The 17900-nt window shown below is 44.5% G+C and overlaps 1 protein-coding gene across 1 annotated transcript in view; it reads right to left on the bottom strand.

Annotated features, from left to right (window-relative positions):
* Positions 1 to 17900, bottom strand: part of kcnh4b (potassium voltage-gated channel, subfamily H (eag-related), member 4b) — a 72978-nt gene that overhangs the window by 43149 nt on the left and 11929 nt on the right. The window contains exons 2-4 of the mRNA XM_014158742.3: positions 10466 to 10699; positions 9133 to 9258; positions 8704 to 8834 (exon numbers count right to left, since the gene is read on the bottom strand). Of these exons, the coding sequence (XP_014014217.2) occupies positions 8704 to 8834; positions 9133 to 9258; positions 10466 to 10699 (491 nt within the window). The remainder of the gene's footprint in view (positions 1 to 8703; positions 8835 to 9132; positions 9259 to 10465; positions 10700 to 17900) is intronic.

The raw sequence follows: 17900 nt of genomic DNA, 5'->3' as shown, positions 1-17900 counted from the left end.
TCCTTATCATTTATCGCCCTCCAGGTTCCCTTGGAGAGTTCATCAATGAGCTTGACGCCTTGATAAGTTCCTTTCCTGAGGATGGCTCACCTCTCACAGTTCTGGGTGACTTTAACCTCCCCACGTCTACCTTCGACTCATTCCTCTCTGCCTCCTTCTTTCCACTCCTCTCCTCTTTCGACCTCACCCTCTCACCTTCCCCCCCTACTCACAAGGCAGGCAATACGCTTGACCTCATCTTTACTAGATGCTGTTCTTCCACTAATCTCATTGCAACTCCCCTCCAAGTCTCCGACCACTACCTTGTATCCTTTTCCCTCTCGCTCTCATCCAACACTTCTCACTCTCCCCCTACTCGGATGGTATTGCGCCGTCCCAACCTTCGCTCTCTCTCTCCCGCTACTCTCTCCTCTTCCATCCTATCATCTCTTCCCTCTGCTCAAACCTTCTCCAACCTATCTCCTGATTCTGCCTCCTCAACCCTCCTCTCCTCCCTCTCTGCATCCTTTGATTTCCTCTGTCCCCTATCCTCCAGGCCGGCTCGGTCCTCCCCTCCTGCTCCGTGGCTCGACGACTCACTGCGAGCTCACAGAACAGGGCTCCGGGCAGCCGAGCGGAAATGGAGGAAAACTCGCCTCCCTGCGGACCTGGCATCCTTTCACTCCCTCCTCTCTACATTTTCCTCTTCTGTCTCTGCTGCTAAAGCCACTTTCTACCACTCTAAACTCCAAGCATCTGCCTCTAACCCTAGGAAGCTCTTTGCTACCTTCTCCTCCCTCCTTAATCCTCCTCCCCCTCCCCCCCCCCTCCTCCCTCTCTGCGGATGACTTCGTCAACCATTTTGAAAAGAAGGTTGACGACATCCGATCCTCGTTTGCTAAGTCAAACGACACTGCTGGTCCTGCTCACACTGCCCTACCCTGTGCTTTGACCTCTTTCTCCCCTCTCTCTCCAGATGAACTCTCGCGTCTTGTGACGGCCGGCCGCCCAACAACCTGCCCACTTGACCCTATCCCCTCCTCTCTTCTCCAGACCATTTCCGGAGACCTTCTCCCCTACCTCACCTCGCTCATCAACGCATCCTTGACCGCTGGCTACGTCCCTTCCGTCTTCAAGAGAGCGAGAGTTGCACCCCTTCTGAAAAAACCTACACTCGATCCCTCCGATGTCAACAACTACAGGCCAGTATCCCTTCTTTCCTTTCTCTCCAAAACTCTTGAACGCGCCGTGCTTGGCCAGCTCTCTTGCTATCTCTCTCAGAATGACCTTCTTGATCCTAATCAGTCAGGTTTCAAGACTGGGCATTCAACTGAGACTGCTCTTCTCTGTGTCACGGAGGCTCTCCGCACTGCTAAAGCTAACTCTCTCTCCTCTGCTCTCATCCTTCTAGACCTATCTGCTGCCTTTGATACCGTGAACCATCAGATCCTCCTCTCCACCCTCTCCGAGCTGGGCATCTCCGGCACCGCGCACGCTTGGATTGCGTCCTACCTGACAGGTCGCTCCTACCAGGTGGCGTGGCGAGAATCTGTCTCCGCACCACGTGCTCTCACCACTGGTGTCCCCCAGGGCTCTGTTCTTGGCCCACTCCTATTCTCGCTATACACCAAGTCACTTGGCTCTGTCATATCCTCACATGGTCTCTCATATCATTGCTATGCAGATGACACACAATTAATCTTCTCCTTTCCCCCTTCTGACAACCAGGTGGCGAATCGCATCTCTGCATGTCTGGCAGACATATCAGTGTGGATGACGGATCACCACCTCAAGCTGAACCTCGGCAAGACGGAGCTGCTCTTCCTCCCGGGGAAGGACTGCCCGTTTCATGATCTCGCCATCACGGTTGACAACTCCCTTGTGTCCTCCTCCCAGAGTGCTAAGAGCCTTGGCGTGACCCTGGACAACACCCTGTCGTTCTCCACCAACATCAAGGCGGTGACCCGATCCTGTAGGTTCATGCTCTACAACATTCGCAGAGTACGACCCTGCCTCACACAGGAAGCGGCGCAGGTCCTAATCCAGGCACTTGTCATCTCCCGTCTGGATTACTGCAACTCGCTGTTGGCTGGGCTCCCTGCCTGTGCCATTAAACCCCTACAACTCATCCAGAACGCCGCAGCCCGTCTGGTGTTCAACCTTCCCAAGTTCTCTCACGTCACCCCGCTCCTCCGCTCTCTCCACTGGCTTCCAGTCGAAGCTCGCATCCGCTACAAGACCATGGTGCTTGCCTACGGAGCTGTGAGGGGAACGGCACCTCCGTACCTTCAGGCTCTGATCAGGCCCTACACCCAAACAAGGGCACTCCGTTCATCCACCTCTGGCCTGCTCGCCTCCCTACCTCTGAGGAAGCACAGTTCCCGCTCAGCCCAGTCAAAACTGTTCGCTGCTCTGGCACCCCAATGGTGGAACAAGCTCCCTCACGACGCCAGGACAGCGGAGTCAATCACCACCTTCCGGAGACACCTGAAACCCCACCTCTTCAAGGAATACCTGGGATAGGATAAAGTAATCCTTCTAACCCCCCCCTTAAAAGATTTAGATGCACTATTGTAAAGTGGTTGTTCCACTGGATATTATAGGTGAATGCACCAATTTGTAAGTCGCTCTGGATAAGAGCGTCTGCTAAATGACTAAAATGTAAAATGTAAAATGTATTTAAAAATGATCTCTTACTTAGCTTGTTGACTGGGAATTTTTGCGTACTTTATGTTGTTCTAAATAGAGACGGCTCGAAGGACCATGGGTCATATTAGATTGTAGAAATGCAGGAAATTCGCTTAAGATAACCTGGTGGGGGGTCTGGGTATGTCCCCCCCACTTCTAAAACCAAAGTTGCGTCCCTGGTAGTAGGAGCCAGGCGCAACAGTTTGTGTGAAGAACTGCAACGCTGCTGGGTTTTTCACGTTTTTCCCGTCTGAATCAAGAATGGTCCACCAGCCAAAGGCCATCCAGCCAACTTGACACAACTGTGGGAAGCATTGGTGTCAACATGCCCTGGCGAATTGAGACTGTTCTGCGGACATCAATGGGTGGGTGCAACTCAATATTAGGAAGGTGTTCCTAATGCTTGGTATACTCAGTGTACACTTGAAGTCGGAAGTTTACATACACCTTAGCCAAATACATTTAAACTCAGTTTTTCACAATTCCTGACATTTAATCCTAGTAAAAATTCCCCGTCTTAGGTCAGTTAGGATCACCACTTTATTTTAAGAATGTGAAGTGTCAGAATAACAGAAGAGAGAATGATTTATTTCAGCTTTTATTTCTTTCATCACATTCCCAGTGGGTCAGAAGTTTACATACACTCAATTAGTATTTGGTAGCATTGCCTTTAAATTGTTTTAACTTGGGTCGAACGTTTCAGGTAGCCTTCCACAAGCTTCTTCACAATAAGTTGGGTGAATTTCGGCCCATTCCTCCTGACAGAGCTGGTGTAACTGAGTCAGGTTTGTAGGATCCTTGCTCGCACACACTTTTTTTGGGGGGGGGTTGAGGTCAGGGCTTTGTGATGGCCACTCCAATACCTTGACTTTGTAGTCCTTAAGCCATTTTGCCACAACTTTGGAAGAATACTTGGGGTCATTGCCCATTTGGAAGACCCATTTACGACCAAGCTTTAACTTCCTGACTGATGTCTTGAGATGTTGCTTCAATATATCCACATAATTTCCCTACCTCATGATGCCATCTATTTTGTGAAGTGCACCAGTCCCTCCTGCAGAAAAGCACCCCCACAACATGATGCTGCCACCCCTGTGCTTCATGGTTGGGATGGTGTTCTTCAGCTTGCAAGCCTCCCCCTTTTTCCTCCAAACATAACGATGGTCACATAATGATGGTCACATAACGATGGCGGTTTTGGAGCAGTGGATACTTCCTTGCTGAGCGGCCTTTCAGGTTATGTCGATATATGACTCGTTTTACTGTGGATATCGATACCTTTGTACCTGTTTCCTCCAGCATCTTCACAAGGTCCTTTGCTGCTGTTCTGTGATTGATTTGCACTTTTGGCACCAAAGTATTCATCTCTTGGAGACAGAAAGCGCCTCCTTCCTGAGCGGTATGACGGCTGCGTGGTCCCATGGTGTTTATACTTGAGTACTATTGTTTGTACAGATGAACGTGATACCTTCAGGCGTTTGGAAATTGCTCCCAAGGATGAATCTTGTTTGTGACTTGTTTGTGTCTACAATTTTTTTTTCTGAGGTCTTGGCTTATTTCTTTAGATTTTCCCATGATGTCAAGCAAAGAGGCACTGAGTTTGAATGTAGGCCTTGAAATACATTCACAGGTACACCTCCAATTGACTCAAATGATGTCAATTTGCCTATCAGAAGCTTCTAAAGCCATGACATAATTTTCTGTAATTTCCAAGCTGTTTAAAGGCACAGTCAACTTAGTGTATGTAAACTTCTGACCCACTGGAGTTGTTATAAAGTGAATTGTAAGTGAAATAATCTGTCTGTAAACAATGGTTGGAAAAATTACTTGTGTCATGCACAAAGAAGATGTCCTAACGGACTTGCTAAAACTATAGTTTGTTAACAAGAAATCTGTGGGTGGTTGAATCTGTGAGTGGTTGAAAAACAAGTTTTAATGACTCCAACCTAAGTGTATGTAAACTTCCGACTTCAACTATATGTATGTATGTATGTATGTATGTATGTATGTATGTATGTATGTATGTATGTATGTATGTATATATACACTGCTCAAAAAAATAAAGGGAACACTTAAACAAGATCCTAGATCTGAATGAAATAAATAATCTTATTAAATACTTTTTTCTTTACATAGTTGAATGTGTTGACAACACTACAGGAGTTTCTCCCATTCTTCTCTGCAGATCCTCTCAAGCCCTGTCAAGTTGAATCGGGAGCGTCGCTGCACAGCAATTCTCAATCAGGTTCAAGTCCAGGCTCTGGCTGGGCCACTCAAGGACATTCAGAGACTTGTCCACAAGCCACTCCTGCGTTGTCTTGGCTGTGTGCTTAGGGTCATTGTCATGTTGGAAGGTGAACCTTCACCCCAGTCTGAGGTCCTGAGCACTCTGGAGCAGGTTTTCATCAAGGATGTCTCCGTACTTTGCTCTGTTCATCTTTCTCTCAATCCTGACTAGTCTCCCAGTCCCTGCCACTGAAAAACATCCCAACAGCATGATGTTTCACCGTAGGGATGGTGCCATGTTTCCTCCAGACGTGACACTTGGCATTCAGAGTTGAATGCATTCAGTTGTACAACTGACTAGGTTTCCCCTTTCCCTTTCCCTTTGCCAGTCTTGGTTTCATCAGAACAGAGAATCTTGTTTCTCAAAGTCTGAGAGTCCTTTAGGTGTCTTTTGGCAAACTCCAAGAGGGCTGTCATGTGCCTTTTACTGAGGAGTGGCTTCCGTCTGGCTACTCTACCATCAAGGCTTGATTGGTGGAGTGCTGCAGAGATGGTTGTCCTTCTGGAAGTTTCTCCCATATCCACAGAGGAACTCTTGAGCTCTGTCAGAGTGACCATTGGGTTCTTGGTGACCTCCCTGACCAAGGTCCTTCACCCCCGATTTCTCAGTTTGGTCGGGCGGCCAGCTCTAGGAAGAGTCTTGGTGGTTTCAAACTTCATCCAGCCACTGTGTTCTTGAGGACCTTCAATGCTGCAGAAATTTTTGGGTACCCTTCCCCAGATCTGTGCCTCGACACAATCCTGTCTCGGAGCTCTACGGGACAATTCCATTGACGTCATGGCCAATTGAATTTACCACAGGGGGACTCCAATCAAGTTGCAGAAACATCTCAAGGATAATCATTGGAAACAGGATGCAACTGAGCTCAATTTCAAGTCTCATAGCAAAGGGTCTGAATACTTATGTAAATAATGTATTTATTTTTTCTATTTGGGTATTGTGTGTAGATTGATGAGGGAAACAATGGATTTAATACAATTTAGAATAAGGCTGTAACGTAACAAAATGTGGAAAAAGGGAATGGGTCTGGAGAGGGAGAGATAGACGGAGAGAGAGACAGAGAGAGAGAGAGAGAGAGAGAGAGAGAGAGAGAGAGAGAGAGAGAGAGAGAGAGAGACTGATTCTCTGTGATCCCATGAGCGTTCCAAGAATGTAAATGAGTAAGTCCTGTAACTTAGCCAGCAACGATTATAGAAATCCCATGTGTGTGTAATATAGAGAGAAGAGTAATACCTCATACTTGTGCGCATATATGACCACACACACACACACACACCACAAGCTTTTTTTAAATACCCAAAAACACTCTCTCTACACACATGTGCACACACGCGAGCGCACATATGACAGAGTGTCATCTCTCCACCTCCCTCTGTGTTGGATTTATAGTTGGCGTCCCCCTCTGTCACACACTCACACTTGGAGAGGAAACATGATCCTCATTCTGGGTCTCTAGGTAGATGAAAATGCCAAGAGAAACAGCTACAATTACCATATCCCTATGGTACTGCAATATATGTTACAATATACTGCCATGTTCCCCAAATATACTGTAATAATAGATGTTCATAATAATATGTAATACTATGTTAATGATATTGTGTTAAAATTATGTTATAATAATATCATTTAGATTTATCAACCTGCAGTGGGTAAGGGACAATCTATCTTTTAATATATTTTATCTATAGCAGGTAAACATAATCTTAAAGCTGAAATCTGCACAAGTTGAAACAGCGCCACTGTCCGCCCCAGCGCATTTGTTATTGTTTTTGTTGAAATGGAGGAGAGGAGCATCCAGCATCGTGAAAACATTTTTTGCAGCATACTCTGCTGTTTTATCGCACATGCAATGATGTGCAATGTTATCCAATGATGTCAGAGGGACAAAAACAGTATTCGTTGTTTGAAGTAATTTCTTTGTTTTTGTAATATTGCAAACTGACACGGCAGTTTCCCCAAGTATGGATTCCAGCTTTAATGCCATATATTGAAATGCCAGCAGCATACCACCCTGCATGCCACTGCTGGCTTGCCTCTGAAGCTAAGCAGGGTTGGTCCTGGTCAGTCCCTGGATGGGAGACCAGATGCTGCTGGAAGTGGTGTTGTAGGCACTCTTTTCTTTGGTTCAAGGACACCCTGTGTTTGGGTGCTGTCTTTTGGATGGGACGGTAAACATGTCCTGACTCTCTGTGGTCACTAAAGGCACTTATCGTAAGAGTAGAGATGTTAACCCCGGTGTCCTGGCTACATTCCCAATCTGGCCCTCATACCGTCATGGCCACCTAATCATCCCCTGGTTCCAATTGGATCATTCATCTCCTCTCCCCTGTAACTGTTCCCCAGGTGGTTGTTGTAAATGAGAACGTGTTCTCAGTCAACTTAACCGGTGCTAAAAAATAACAGAGTTGTAGGTTTGCTACTAATCCTCTAATTAGTGATTTTTCAGCAGCCACCCAAGAGATGAGTCTGACTTTGAAAATGACCTGGTTTGTGCATGCGTGTGTAGAATTTTGTGGGAAGCGGAGTGTACATGGGAATTGCTGTGTGCGCCAGTGTGTATGTCCGTGTGCGGGTACGTGAGCATATGCGTCTGTGTGTCCGAGTGTGATTCATTCCCGAGCAGGTGTGAGTGAGTGTGTATGGCGGCGTAAACAGTGCCATCTGCGAGTAGGTGGGATCGGAAGCGTGGCACCAGGCCTCTGGCAGACGAGGGGGAGGCGTAGCACACCGATGCCCAAGAAGGGGCAAGGTGGGCTGGCCTGGAACACATCCCTCAGCCCCTGCTTTACAGTATGAAAAATCTCTCTGGAGGCCCTATACGCACTATAGACATCCCAACACCCAGGGGAGTAAGAAAACCATCAGGGACATATATAATGACCTATATAACGCAGCTGCTGTTAGTGCAGCATTGCCATGTTCAAGACAGCCACAGTAACACGGTTGTCACTAGTTAACAAAGCCACAAAGTTAGAATTTTGGCTAAATCCCGCCCATTTCGAAAATGTATCTTCATATAATCTGATTTGAAAACCTAAACTTAACCACACTACTAACCTTGTGCCTAACCTTACATTAAGACCAAAAAGCTAATTTGTATAACCAATTCTGACTTTGTGGCTGTGGAATCTGACTTTGTGGCTGTCTAGTTGAAACCCAGTAACACCCAGTGTGATGATGTAATTAGTTTCCACTCTGACCCTTAATCCACAATGCCAGTGACTCTATTCCTTAGAAACTGCCTTGAGTCTCCCGGCAACCATGGCTGGGAGGCTAAGATTTTGCCATTTTAATGCTGTGACTCCAGTTTCAACCTGCAGAGGAGGGAGAAATGGAGTTTCATGTTAGACCACACCAGTGGAACTGTATGATGTAGAACCTGTCTTTTGTTAGTTATTTATTGACAAGCCCAAACAGAGGCTTTGAACTTCACACATTCTAGTTTTATTGGGTACTTGAAATACCCATTTATCTTTGGGATAAGTTTGAGTATATGAACTTAAAAATGACCATTATGAATTTGGTTAAAGTTTGAATGATTGTTGTTCCTTGCTCAATAATTATCCAAACAGTTTACATCACAGATGAAATTGAAAGAAAGAAGCCATTTTAGCCGTCAACAAACTTATGGAGATTATTTTCATGAAAGCACAACGCACGTATGTGAACCAATTAACCAATCAGGAATCAGCTAATCAACCAAATTTACCAATAGAAGAATGAATAGAGGCGGTCCCAGTACTCACACTGCCCAGGTTGACCTCTCTCTTGCCGCCTCTGGAGAACTGGCTGGTCAGATGGTAGATCATGGTCCGCCCCCGCTTCCTGGCTTCGCTGAAGTGAGAGCTGCCACTCTTCCTGCTCCGCCTCTTATCCTCTGAAACGTCCAATCACACAGTCATCTCCATGACGACTTCCATCTGTTTTTTAACACGCTTGTGTCATGTCACAAGACAATACAAGTCTACAGCTTGGTGTCTATATGATTTAACTACTCAAACAATATCTTTGAATTTAACAAAATGGCTGCCCAACGGCATAATAAATAAATAATAATGACAAACAGGAGAACATTGCGGAGATGAAAGCGGAGGGGAAAAAGATGGTAAATCATAAATCACATCCAAACCAAAGGAAAATAGTTTTTGGTGAGAGCAATTTGAAGTTTGGCCTACCTTCTTTCTTGTGATGCACTTTGCCGTGTATGTCAGTGATGTCCTTGAATGAGAAGAGGAATAGGACCATCTCCCCCTTCTCGTTCTTTATGGGCACAACGTCCAGTAGGCACCAGAAAGAGGTCCCTGAACAAATCAAACAAACAAAGATTTATTGAGAAAAAAAATGTAGGACATGATCCATGAGCTTCCTTGCATCATTACATGTAATGAATAAATAAATTAATGAAAAATGATACCGCAAAAAAAGGACGTTGCTAAGAATGAAAAGGGTACTGCTGGCATTTCCTTAATAACAGTGATAAAGCAGATAAAGGTTCAGAGCATTGTCCTTAAGAAAACAACTCTTGCAACCGATCGCTCACATTGGCTAGCTAAGCTCTCTTGGTCTCCTTGGATAGGGAGAGTTGAAACCCTGCAATAGATGTCTAATGTTAAGGCTGAGTTTAGCTAAAGTAGCAATTCAGTAGCATTTCGGTAGCAATTCAGTAGCAATTCCGGGTCTCTTGCTTTATTTAGATCTGTAGACACCCAGACTGTCAACAAACTTTCCATTCAGTAATTAGCAACACAGTGGTTCACACCATTTCTTGTGTACGGTTTTGGTCTCTGTTGAGGGAACATAGCTTATAATAAGCCTGTTTCGGAGGTGGGAGAAGCTCTTAGTGCTGTGTTCTGTGTGCACGCGCTACATCTTATTGTGGGCCACAGGACAACACTGGCAATTTTCTAAGAAATTAGTTTAGAATCCTACTTAAAATTCAGTCATTCAGAGGCTAGTGTATGTTCACACATGGACACACACACACACGCACTCACACACACACTAATTCCTTGAGGTAAACACTGCAGCCCTGTTAAACTGACTGCATAGATTCTCGTCCATATTTCCGTCTCTGCTTGCTATTAGCTCCTTCCATCCCTCATGGGTTACAGGCTCACCTCCGTCACAGCTTGAGCTCTCCAAATTCAGACCTGACCTTGTCCAAACTCTTCACTCAGGTCAAACTGCTCAGATTGAACTCTGTCAATAGCATGGTGCATTTTGTAGTATGTAGTATGGTGCTGATTTCAAATACTTTATCGGTTCTTGAATGAGTGTGCCTGGTTTAATGGACTAATAGAGTAGTCCCAAACTGCAAACCCCACCCATATGGCCCTCCAGGCAAACTGCTCCAAGCAAAAGCTCCAAGTATTTGAAAGATTTCAAATAGTAGCTGAACCCAGGTCTGCGTCTATGCTCGAGGGCACACTCAATCATCGCAATAGAATCTCTAGAACAGACATCCCCATTAAATAGAATAGAATTCTATTTCTACGGTCTCACTCTCACCGTTCTTCTTGTAGAAGTGGACCTCAGTCTGGAACTCCTCTCGTCCCTCCAGGGCCTTCTCCATCTGCTGGGCCACATGCTCGCTGGTGTCGTTGCCGTACAGGAAGCGGCAGCTGCACTTCTTCTGCATCACCTCGGTGCGCGCGAAGCCCGTCAACTCGCAGAAGCCGTCCGAGCAGTAGACGATTGGGTAGCCGCGATGGCCCTGCGCGTTGCCCAGCAGGAAGTTGCTGTCTGTGGGGTCGAGGAAGAGAATGAGAATGTTTGTTAATCAGGAGTTTTTGGAAAGAACTGTTTGGTTCTTGCATGGGCTATATAGACTTACAGTAATAGGTAGGCCTATGCCTGCCTAATAGGTAGCAATTCCTGGCAGAGCACCAAGCACCAGCCCATCTGACATAAAACAATGCTCTTCTTGCCCTTTCATTCTATCCACACCTCGCTCTCCATCTACCCCCATTCTATTTCCCTTTTTTCTCTCCATCTCATCAGCACCATGGACAGTGTCAGCCTAAACAGTACAATAGTAGTCTCACAGAGCATCAGTGCTGTATTCAAACATTATGGCTAAATTCCAATAATCTCTCCTTTCTCTCCAAGGCTGCACGTGTTCACTGCAAAAGCATTGGATTGTTGTATGCATGGGCAAGAGGGACCAGTCATTTACCTTAAAATCCATGAAGGGAAGTGAGCAAGTGCACATTTTGGAAGAAAGTAGAGATTTATTGGGATCACAACCTCTATTAGTTTAGCTATGCCTGCAGGCTCTACCACCACAGATTACCAAACACCAATACATCTACCCAGGGAATCAACCCATTCCTGTAAATGTAGGGATCACATAACAATATGTTCACATATGCCCAGTGGCAACAGACATGCTCTCCCACCTGTATTCCACAGAATAAAATAACTGTGCACCGTAAGCAGTTTGTGGTGCTGAAAAGCAACAGTCAAGTACACCTGACTGTGTCTGGCATAACTGGCATTTACATCATTTAAACATCTCGGTGTTGAAGTAAGGGCAGGGATTTGGATCGACACTTTAGGTCTACATGTTCACTAGGTATGTAACCTAGGTTCCTTGAGGAGGAAGGCTACAATGTTTCCAATGTAAAAACATTCAAGTCAAAGACTGAATCAAGGCAAGCTTGACACACACACCACCGGCGATTCAAAATTCCAGAGGGAGTAGGATACACTCGGAGGAGGAGCGCAAGAGCACGACGAAGGAGAGCTAAGCAGCTGACGACACGCTTTAGACAAACTAGCGCTTTAATTGCCCGTCCTCGACAGTCAGGAAGCCATCCACTGGGGATTTTTCAAAGTGGTGACAGCCTTCACGGGCGTGCAGCGAGCGGCAACAAAACCGCCACAGAGGAATTACATAAAGAGAAGCGGGCAGCAGCAACCGGATCCACCGCCTCGACACCGGCAGTCAATGGAAGTTTCGTGGCACACGGTTCCTGGCAAGCTGTGTCTTGAGAACCTGACACTTGATTGGGTATTTATGGCCCTTTGTGAAAGAGTCTGAATTGGGGGATTAAAGTGGTTCGTTATGAGGACACACTGACTGTTTTATCGTTTTGTAGCTATAAAATGTAAGAAAACTGCACCTCACCAAACAAGTTCAAAGAGTGTCAAACAATGAGCGTCTACTGAACCAATGCCAATAACTCCTGAGGTCCAGAGAGAAACACTGACAACGTAATAAATACTATAGGCCTCCATGTACTCTTTACTTGTTATCTTGTAGTCCTAACTGTCAAACACTATCTACATGTAGCAGAGTAGGCCTATCGACTACAATTTGTTTTGACCATTCTTGGGGGTTAAGGTTTTTGCTAAACTCAACCCTTTACATCTTCAGCTTATGCAATTTGGTCTAAGAATACATGCACTAACTCTAGTCAGCAGTATCTCTATATTGTCTCCCAAGTGGGTCAAGGGTACCCCATAAATCACAGTGTAAGAATATCTTGGCACCAAAATGTTGAGCTATTCTGTACTGTAATGTATTTTTCATTCTCTGATACTGACTAACCATGCTCACTTGCGCTGTCATCTTTAGTGTTGGATTTGAAACTTTCTTCATTGATGCAACTGCCCCAATTTAATCAATTGTAAATACAGGAAAACCACACCGCTGCTTCACTCCGAATGTTAACGCTGTAAACACCAACATACCCCACAAGTTCCTCTTGTGGATGTTGTTATTGGGTATTGACACAGATATTGTCCTGAACACACCTATCCTTAAAATCACAGCACAGAATAAAGATTCCGAGTGAACCCGCATTGTGGTTGTCCTTTAGCTGTGATAGATTGAATTGAGCCTGTTGGAGTATTTTTAAGAATCATTTTTGTTGTATTGTTTGCTAGCTGGCTAGCTAGCTCTCATGAACTACCAGTGTTGCTAACGCTAGCTAGCTAGTTAATATAACTTGTTTTCTCCAAACGTATGTTAGCTAGTTAAGTTATATTATGTATATAACTAATCTGCTGTCAACATCAGGATACGATTTGAGAGCACTAGTTAGCTCCAAAAGTAGTTTGTAGCTTTGACTGCATGCTGACAGTGCATGCAGAGCCATCCAGTGGCTAGCCACACTAGAAAAATAATTTTACCAGGTTCCTGTGAAGCAATTGTATTGGCAGTCCACCACAACGTACCCGAGAGTCTCATTATCAGCAAGGTGTAGTGTGTGTTTCATTTAATTGTGTATTAAAAACAAGTTTGAGATAATTTTGAGTGATTTTCTTCAGTGGTATGAATGAGGAATTAGGCTGCCCGGGAAAATGTTGCCAGAGTTTGCAACAGTAAGGCGTAGGGTCAATTGTTGTCAATAAAGGCTTTGTGTCTCAAGCTTAAAATGTGTTAAGCCTGACAGTGTATGCCGCTGTCTCATGTCTGAAAATATACATTTACTTCACTACTAAGCTTCTTGAGAACTAATATACTGTAGGCTACAGTGTGGTTATCTCTAAGATCAGGCTAGGAAAAGAGGCAGTAGTTGCCTCACAACAGAGGGGGCCATTTTGAAGTCTGATAGAAGCACACTGACAAAGGACCCAAAACATAGTGGAGTCCAGGATACAGTTGAAGTCAGAAGTTTACATACACCTTAGACAAATACATTTAAACTCAGTTTTTCACAATTTCTGACATTTAATCCTAGTAAAAGTTCCCTGTCTCAGGTCAGTTAGGATCACCACTATATTTTAAGAATGTGAAATGTCAGAATAATAGTAGAGAGAGTGATTTATTTCATCTATTATATACCTTTCATCACATTACCAGTGGGTCAGAAGTTTACGTACACTCAATTAGTATTTGGTAGCATTGCCTTTAAATTGTTTAACTTGGGTCAAACGTGTTGGGTAGCCTTCCACAAGCTTCCCACAATAAATTGGGTGAATTTTGGCCCATTCCTCCTGACGGAGCTGGTGTAACCGAGTCAGGTTTGTAGGCCTCCTTGCTCGCACACGCTTTTTCAGTTCTGTCCACAAATTTTCTATCGGATTGAGGTCAGGGCTTTGTGATGGCCACTCCAATACCTTGACTTTGTTGTCCTTAAGCCATTTTGCCACAATTTTGGAAGTATGCTTGGGGTCATTGTCCATTTGGTAGACGCATTTGCGACCAAGCTTTAACTTCCTGACTGATGTCTTGAGATGTTGCTTCAATATATCCACTTAATTTTCCTACCTCATGATGCCATCTATTTTGTGAAGTGCACCAGTCCCTCCTGCAGAAAAGTACCCCCACAACATGATGCTGCCACCCCTGTGCTTCACATTTGGGATGGTGTTCTTCAGCTTGCAAGCGTCCCCTTTTTCCTCCAAATATAACAATGGTCATTATGGCCAAACACTTCTATTTTTGTTTCATCAGACCAGAGGACAAAAAAAAAAGTACGATCTTTGTCCCCATGTGCAGTGCAAACCGTAGTTTGGCTTTTTTATGGCGGTTTTGGAGCAGTGGCTTCTTCCTTGCTGAGCGGCCTTGCAGGTTATGTCAAAAAAGGACTCGTTTGACTGTGGATATAGATACTTTCGTACCTGTTTCCTCCAGCATCTTCACAAGGTCTTTTGCTGTTGTTCTGGGATTGATTTTCACTTTTGCACCGAAGTGCGTTCATCTCTAGGAGACAGAACGCGTCTCCTTCCTGAGCGGTATGACGGCTGCGTGGTTCCATGGTGTTTATACTTGCGTACTATTGTTTGTACAGATGAACGTGGTACCTTCAGGTGTTTGGAAATTGCTCCCAAGGATAAACCAGACTTGTGGAGGTCTTTTTGAGGTCTTGGCTGATTTCTTTTGATTTTCCCATGACGTCAAGCAGAGGCACTGAGTTTGAAGGTAGGCCTTGAAATACATCCACAGGTACACCTCCAATTGACTCAAATGATGTCAGTTAGCCTATCAGAAGCTTCTAAAGCCATGACATCATTTTCTGGAATTTTCCAAGCTGTTTAAAGGTACAGTCAACTTAGTGTATGTAAACTTCTGACCCACTGGAATTGTGATTAGAAAAATGACTTGTGTCATGCACAAAGTAGATGTCCTTACCGACTTGCCAAAACTATAGTTTGTTAACAAGAAATTTGTGGAGTGGTTGAAAAACGAGTTTTAATGACTCCAACCTAACTGTATGTAAACTTCGACTTCAACTGTAAGTGCACAATGTGCATCATCAACTGATGAAAACATGCGTGTGCGTGTGTAAGGGTGAGCATGTTTGTGTGTGTATACAGTGCTGTGAAAAAGTATTTGCCCCCTTTCTGGTTTTCTTTATTTTTTGCATATTTTTTATACTAAATCAGATCTTCAACCAAAACCTAATATTAAATGAAGGGAACCGAGCCTCCCGGGTGGCGCAGTGGTCTAAAGCACTGCTTCACAGTGCTAGCTGTGCCACCAGAGATTCTGGGTTTGAGCCCAGGCTCTGTCGCAGCCGGCCACGACCGGGAGGCCCATGGGGCGGCTCACAATTGGCCCAGCTTCGTCCGGGTTACGGAGGGTTTGGCCGACAGGGATATCCTTGTCTCATCGCGCACTAGCGACTCTTGTGTCGGGCCGGGAGCAGTGCAAGCTGACCAGGTCGCCAGGTGTACGGTGTTTCCTCTGACACATTGGTGCGGCTGGCTTCCGGGTTAAGTGGGCATTGTGTCAAGAAGCGTGCGGCTTGGTTGGGTTGTGTTTCGGAGGACGCATGGCTCTCGACCTTCGCCTCTCCTGAGTCTGTACAGGAGTTGCAGTGATGAGACAAGACTGTAACTATCACATAATTGGGGAGAAAAAAGTGGTAAAAAAATATATATATAAAAAAAATAAAGGGAACCTGTGTTTACAAATAACACAAAAATATATATACTTACCTCATTTATTTAATTAACAAAGTTATGCAACACCCAATTCCACTGTGTGAAAAAGTAGTTGCCCCCTCACACTCAGTAACTGGTTGTGCCACCTTTAGCTGCAATGACTGCAATGCTTCCTGTAGTTGTTGATCAGTCTCTCACATCACTGTGGAGGAATTTTGGTCCACTCTTCCATGCAGAACTTTAACTCAGCGACATTTGTGGTTTTCAAGCATGAACTGTTCGTTTCAAGTCCTGCCACAACATCTCAATTGGAATTAGGCCTGAACTTTGACTAGGTCATTCCAAAACAAGTTTGTTGCTTTTTAACCATTTTCATGTAGACTTGATTGTGTGTTTTGGATCATTGTCTTGCTGCATGACCCAGCTGCGCTTCAGCTTCAGCTCACAGACGGATGGCCTGACATTCTCCAGTAGAATTCTCTAATATAGAACAAAATTCATGGTTCCTTCTATTAAGGCAAGTCGTCCAGGTCCTGAGGCAGTAAAGCATCACCAAACCATCACACTACCACCACCATGCTTGACCATTGGTATGAGGTTCTTACTGTGGAATGCAGTGTTTGGATTTCGCCAGACATAAAGAGCAACCTGGAAGCACCTAGATGATCATCTAGACTCTTGGAAGAATGTTCTATGGACATACGAGTCAAAACTTTGGAATGGCCTAGTCAAAGTCCAGACCTAATCCCAACTGAGAGGACCAGCTCATGCTTGAAAACCCACAAATGTCGCTGAGTTAAAGCTGTTCTGCAAGCCAGAGTGGGACAAAATTCGTACGCAGCGACATGAGAGACTGATCAACAACTACAGGAAGCGTTTGGTTGGAGTCATCGTAGCTAAAGTTGGCACAACCAGTTATTGAGTGTAAGGTGGAATTTACTTTCCACACAGGGGCATTGGGCATAATTCTGTTTATGATTTTTTTTTACGTATGTTCCCTTTATCGAATATTAGGTTTTGGTTGAAGATCTGACAACATTCAGTATCAAAAATATGCAAAAGTAAAGAAAATTAGAAAGGGGGCAAATACTTTTTCACAGCACTGTGTGTGTGTGTGTGTGTGTGTGTGTGTGTGTGTGTGTGTGTGTGTGTGTGTGTGTGTGTGTGTGTGTGTGTGTGTGTGTGTGTGTGTGTGTGTGTGTGTGTGTGTGTGTGTGTGTGTGTGTGTGTGTGTCTGTGTGTGTGTGTGTGTGTGTGCCTGTGTGTGCCTGTGAGCGTGACTGTGTGGGTGAGCGTTTTTGTGTGTGTTCCGCAGTGCCTCAGTCCTTGGCCATAATCCTCTTAAAGATGCTCTATGCAGAAATCACTCCTCCATTTCCTGGTTGCTAAAATTCTAATAGTTTATGTAACACAACATTATACCATCTAAACCGTTGTGAAATATTTTTCCATGAACAAAAATATTTTATTTTCAGCTGTTTGAAGCTGGTGTACAAAACCAAAATTAAAAGATGAAAAAATTAAATGTAAGATTGGGAAGAATAGAAATAATGTACATAGAAGAGATCTACCGCTTGTTAGACTTGCTTTCAACGAGAATGACATATCTATAACACACATTTCTATGTGAATTTGGTCAGGGTTACCCAAAAAGTTACATATTGCAGCTTTAAAGAACTTCTTTCAAGGATCTTGCCTCTATATAATTTAATTACACATCTGTAAGGCACAGAACTGTAGATTGGAGCTAGATTCTAATGGTTGCAGCAACAGACTGGAGCTAGATGCTAATGCTAACAACAGGTCCTGTGTAGCTCAGTTGGTAGAGCACGGCGCTTCAGTGCCAGGATCGTGGGTTTGATTACCGCTGGAGCCACCCATACAAAATTGTATGCAGGCATGAATGAAAGTTGCTTTGGATAGAAGTGTCTGGTAATTGTCATATATTATTATTATATTAACAAACTGGAGAATGGTGCTAATGCTAACAGCAACAGACTGGAGGTAGATGCTAATGCTAACAACAACAGACTGGAGTATGATGCTAATGCTACAACAACAGACTGGAGTAGGACGCTAACAGCAACATACTGGAGCTAGAAGCTAA

Source organism: Salmo salar, chromosome 19, assembly GCF_965601325.2.
Source record: "Salmo salar chromosome 19, fSalSal1, whole genome shotgun sequence".
In the NCBI taxonomy this organism is placed as follows: Eukaryota; Metazoa; Chordata; class Actinopteri; order Salmoniformes; family Salmonidae; genus Salmo; species Salmo salar.
The sequence above is the reverse complement of the archived record's forward strand: the minus strand, read 5'-3'. Positions and strand labels throughout refer to the sequence as shown.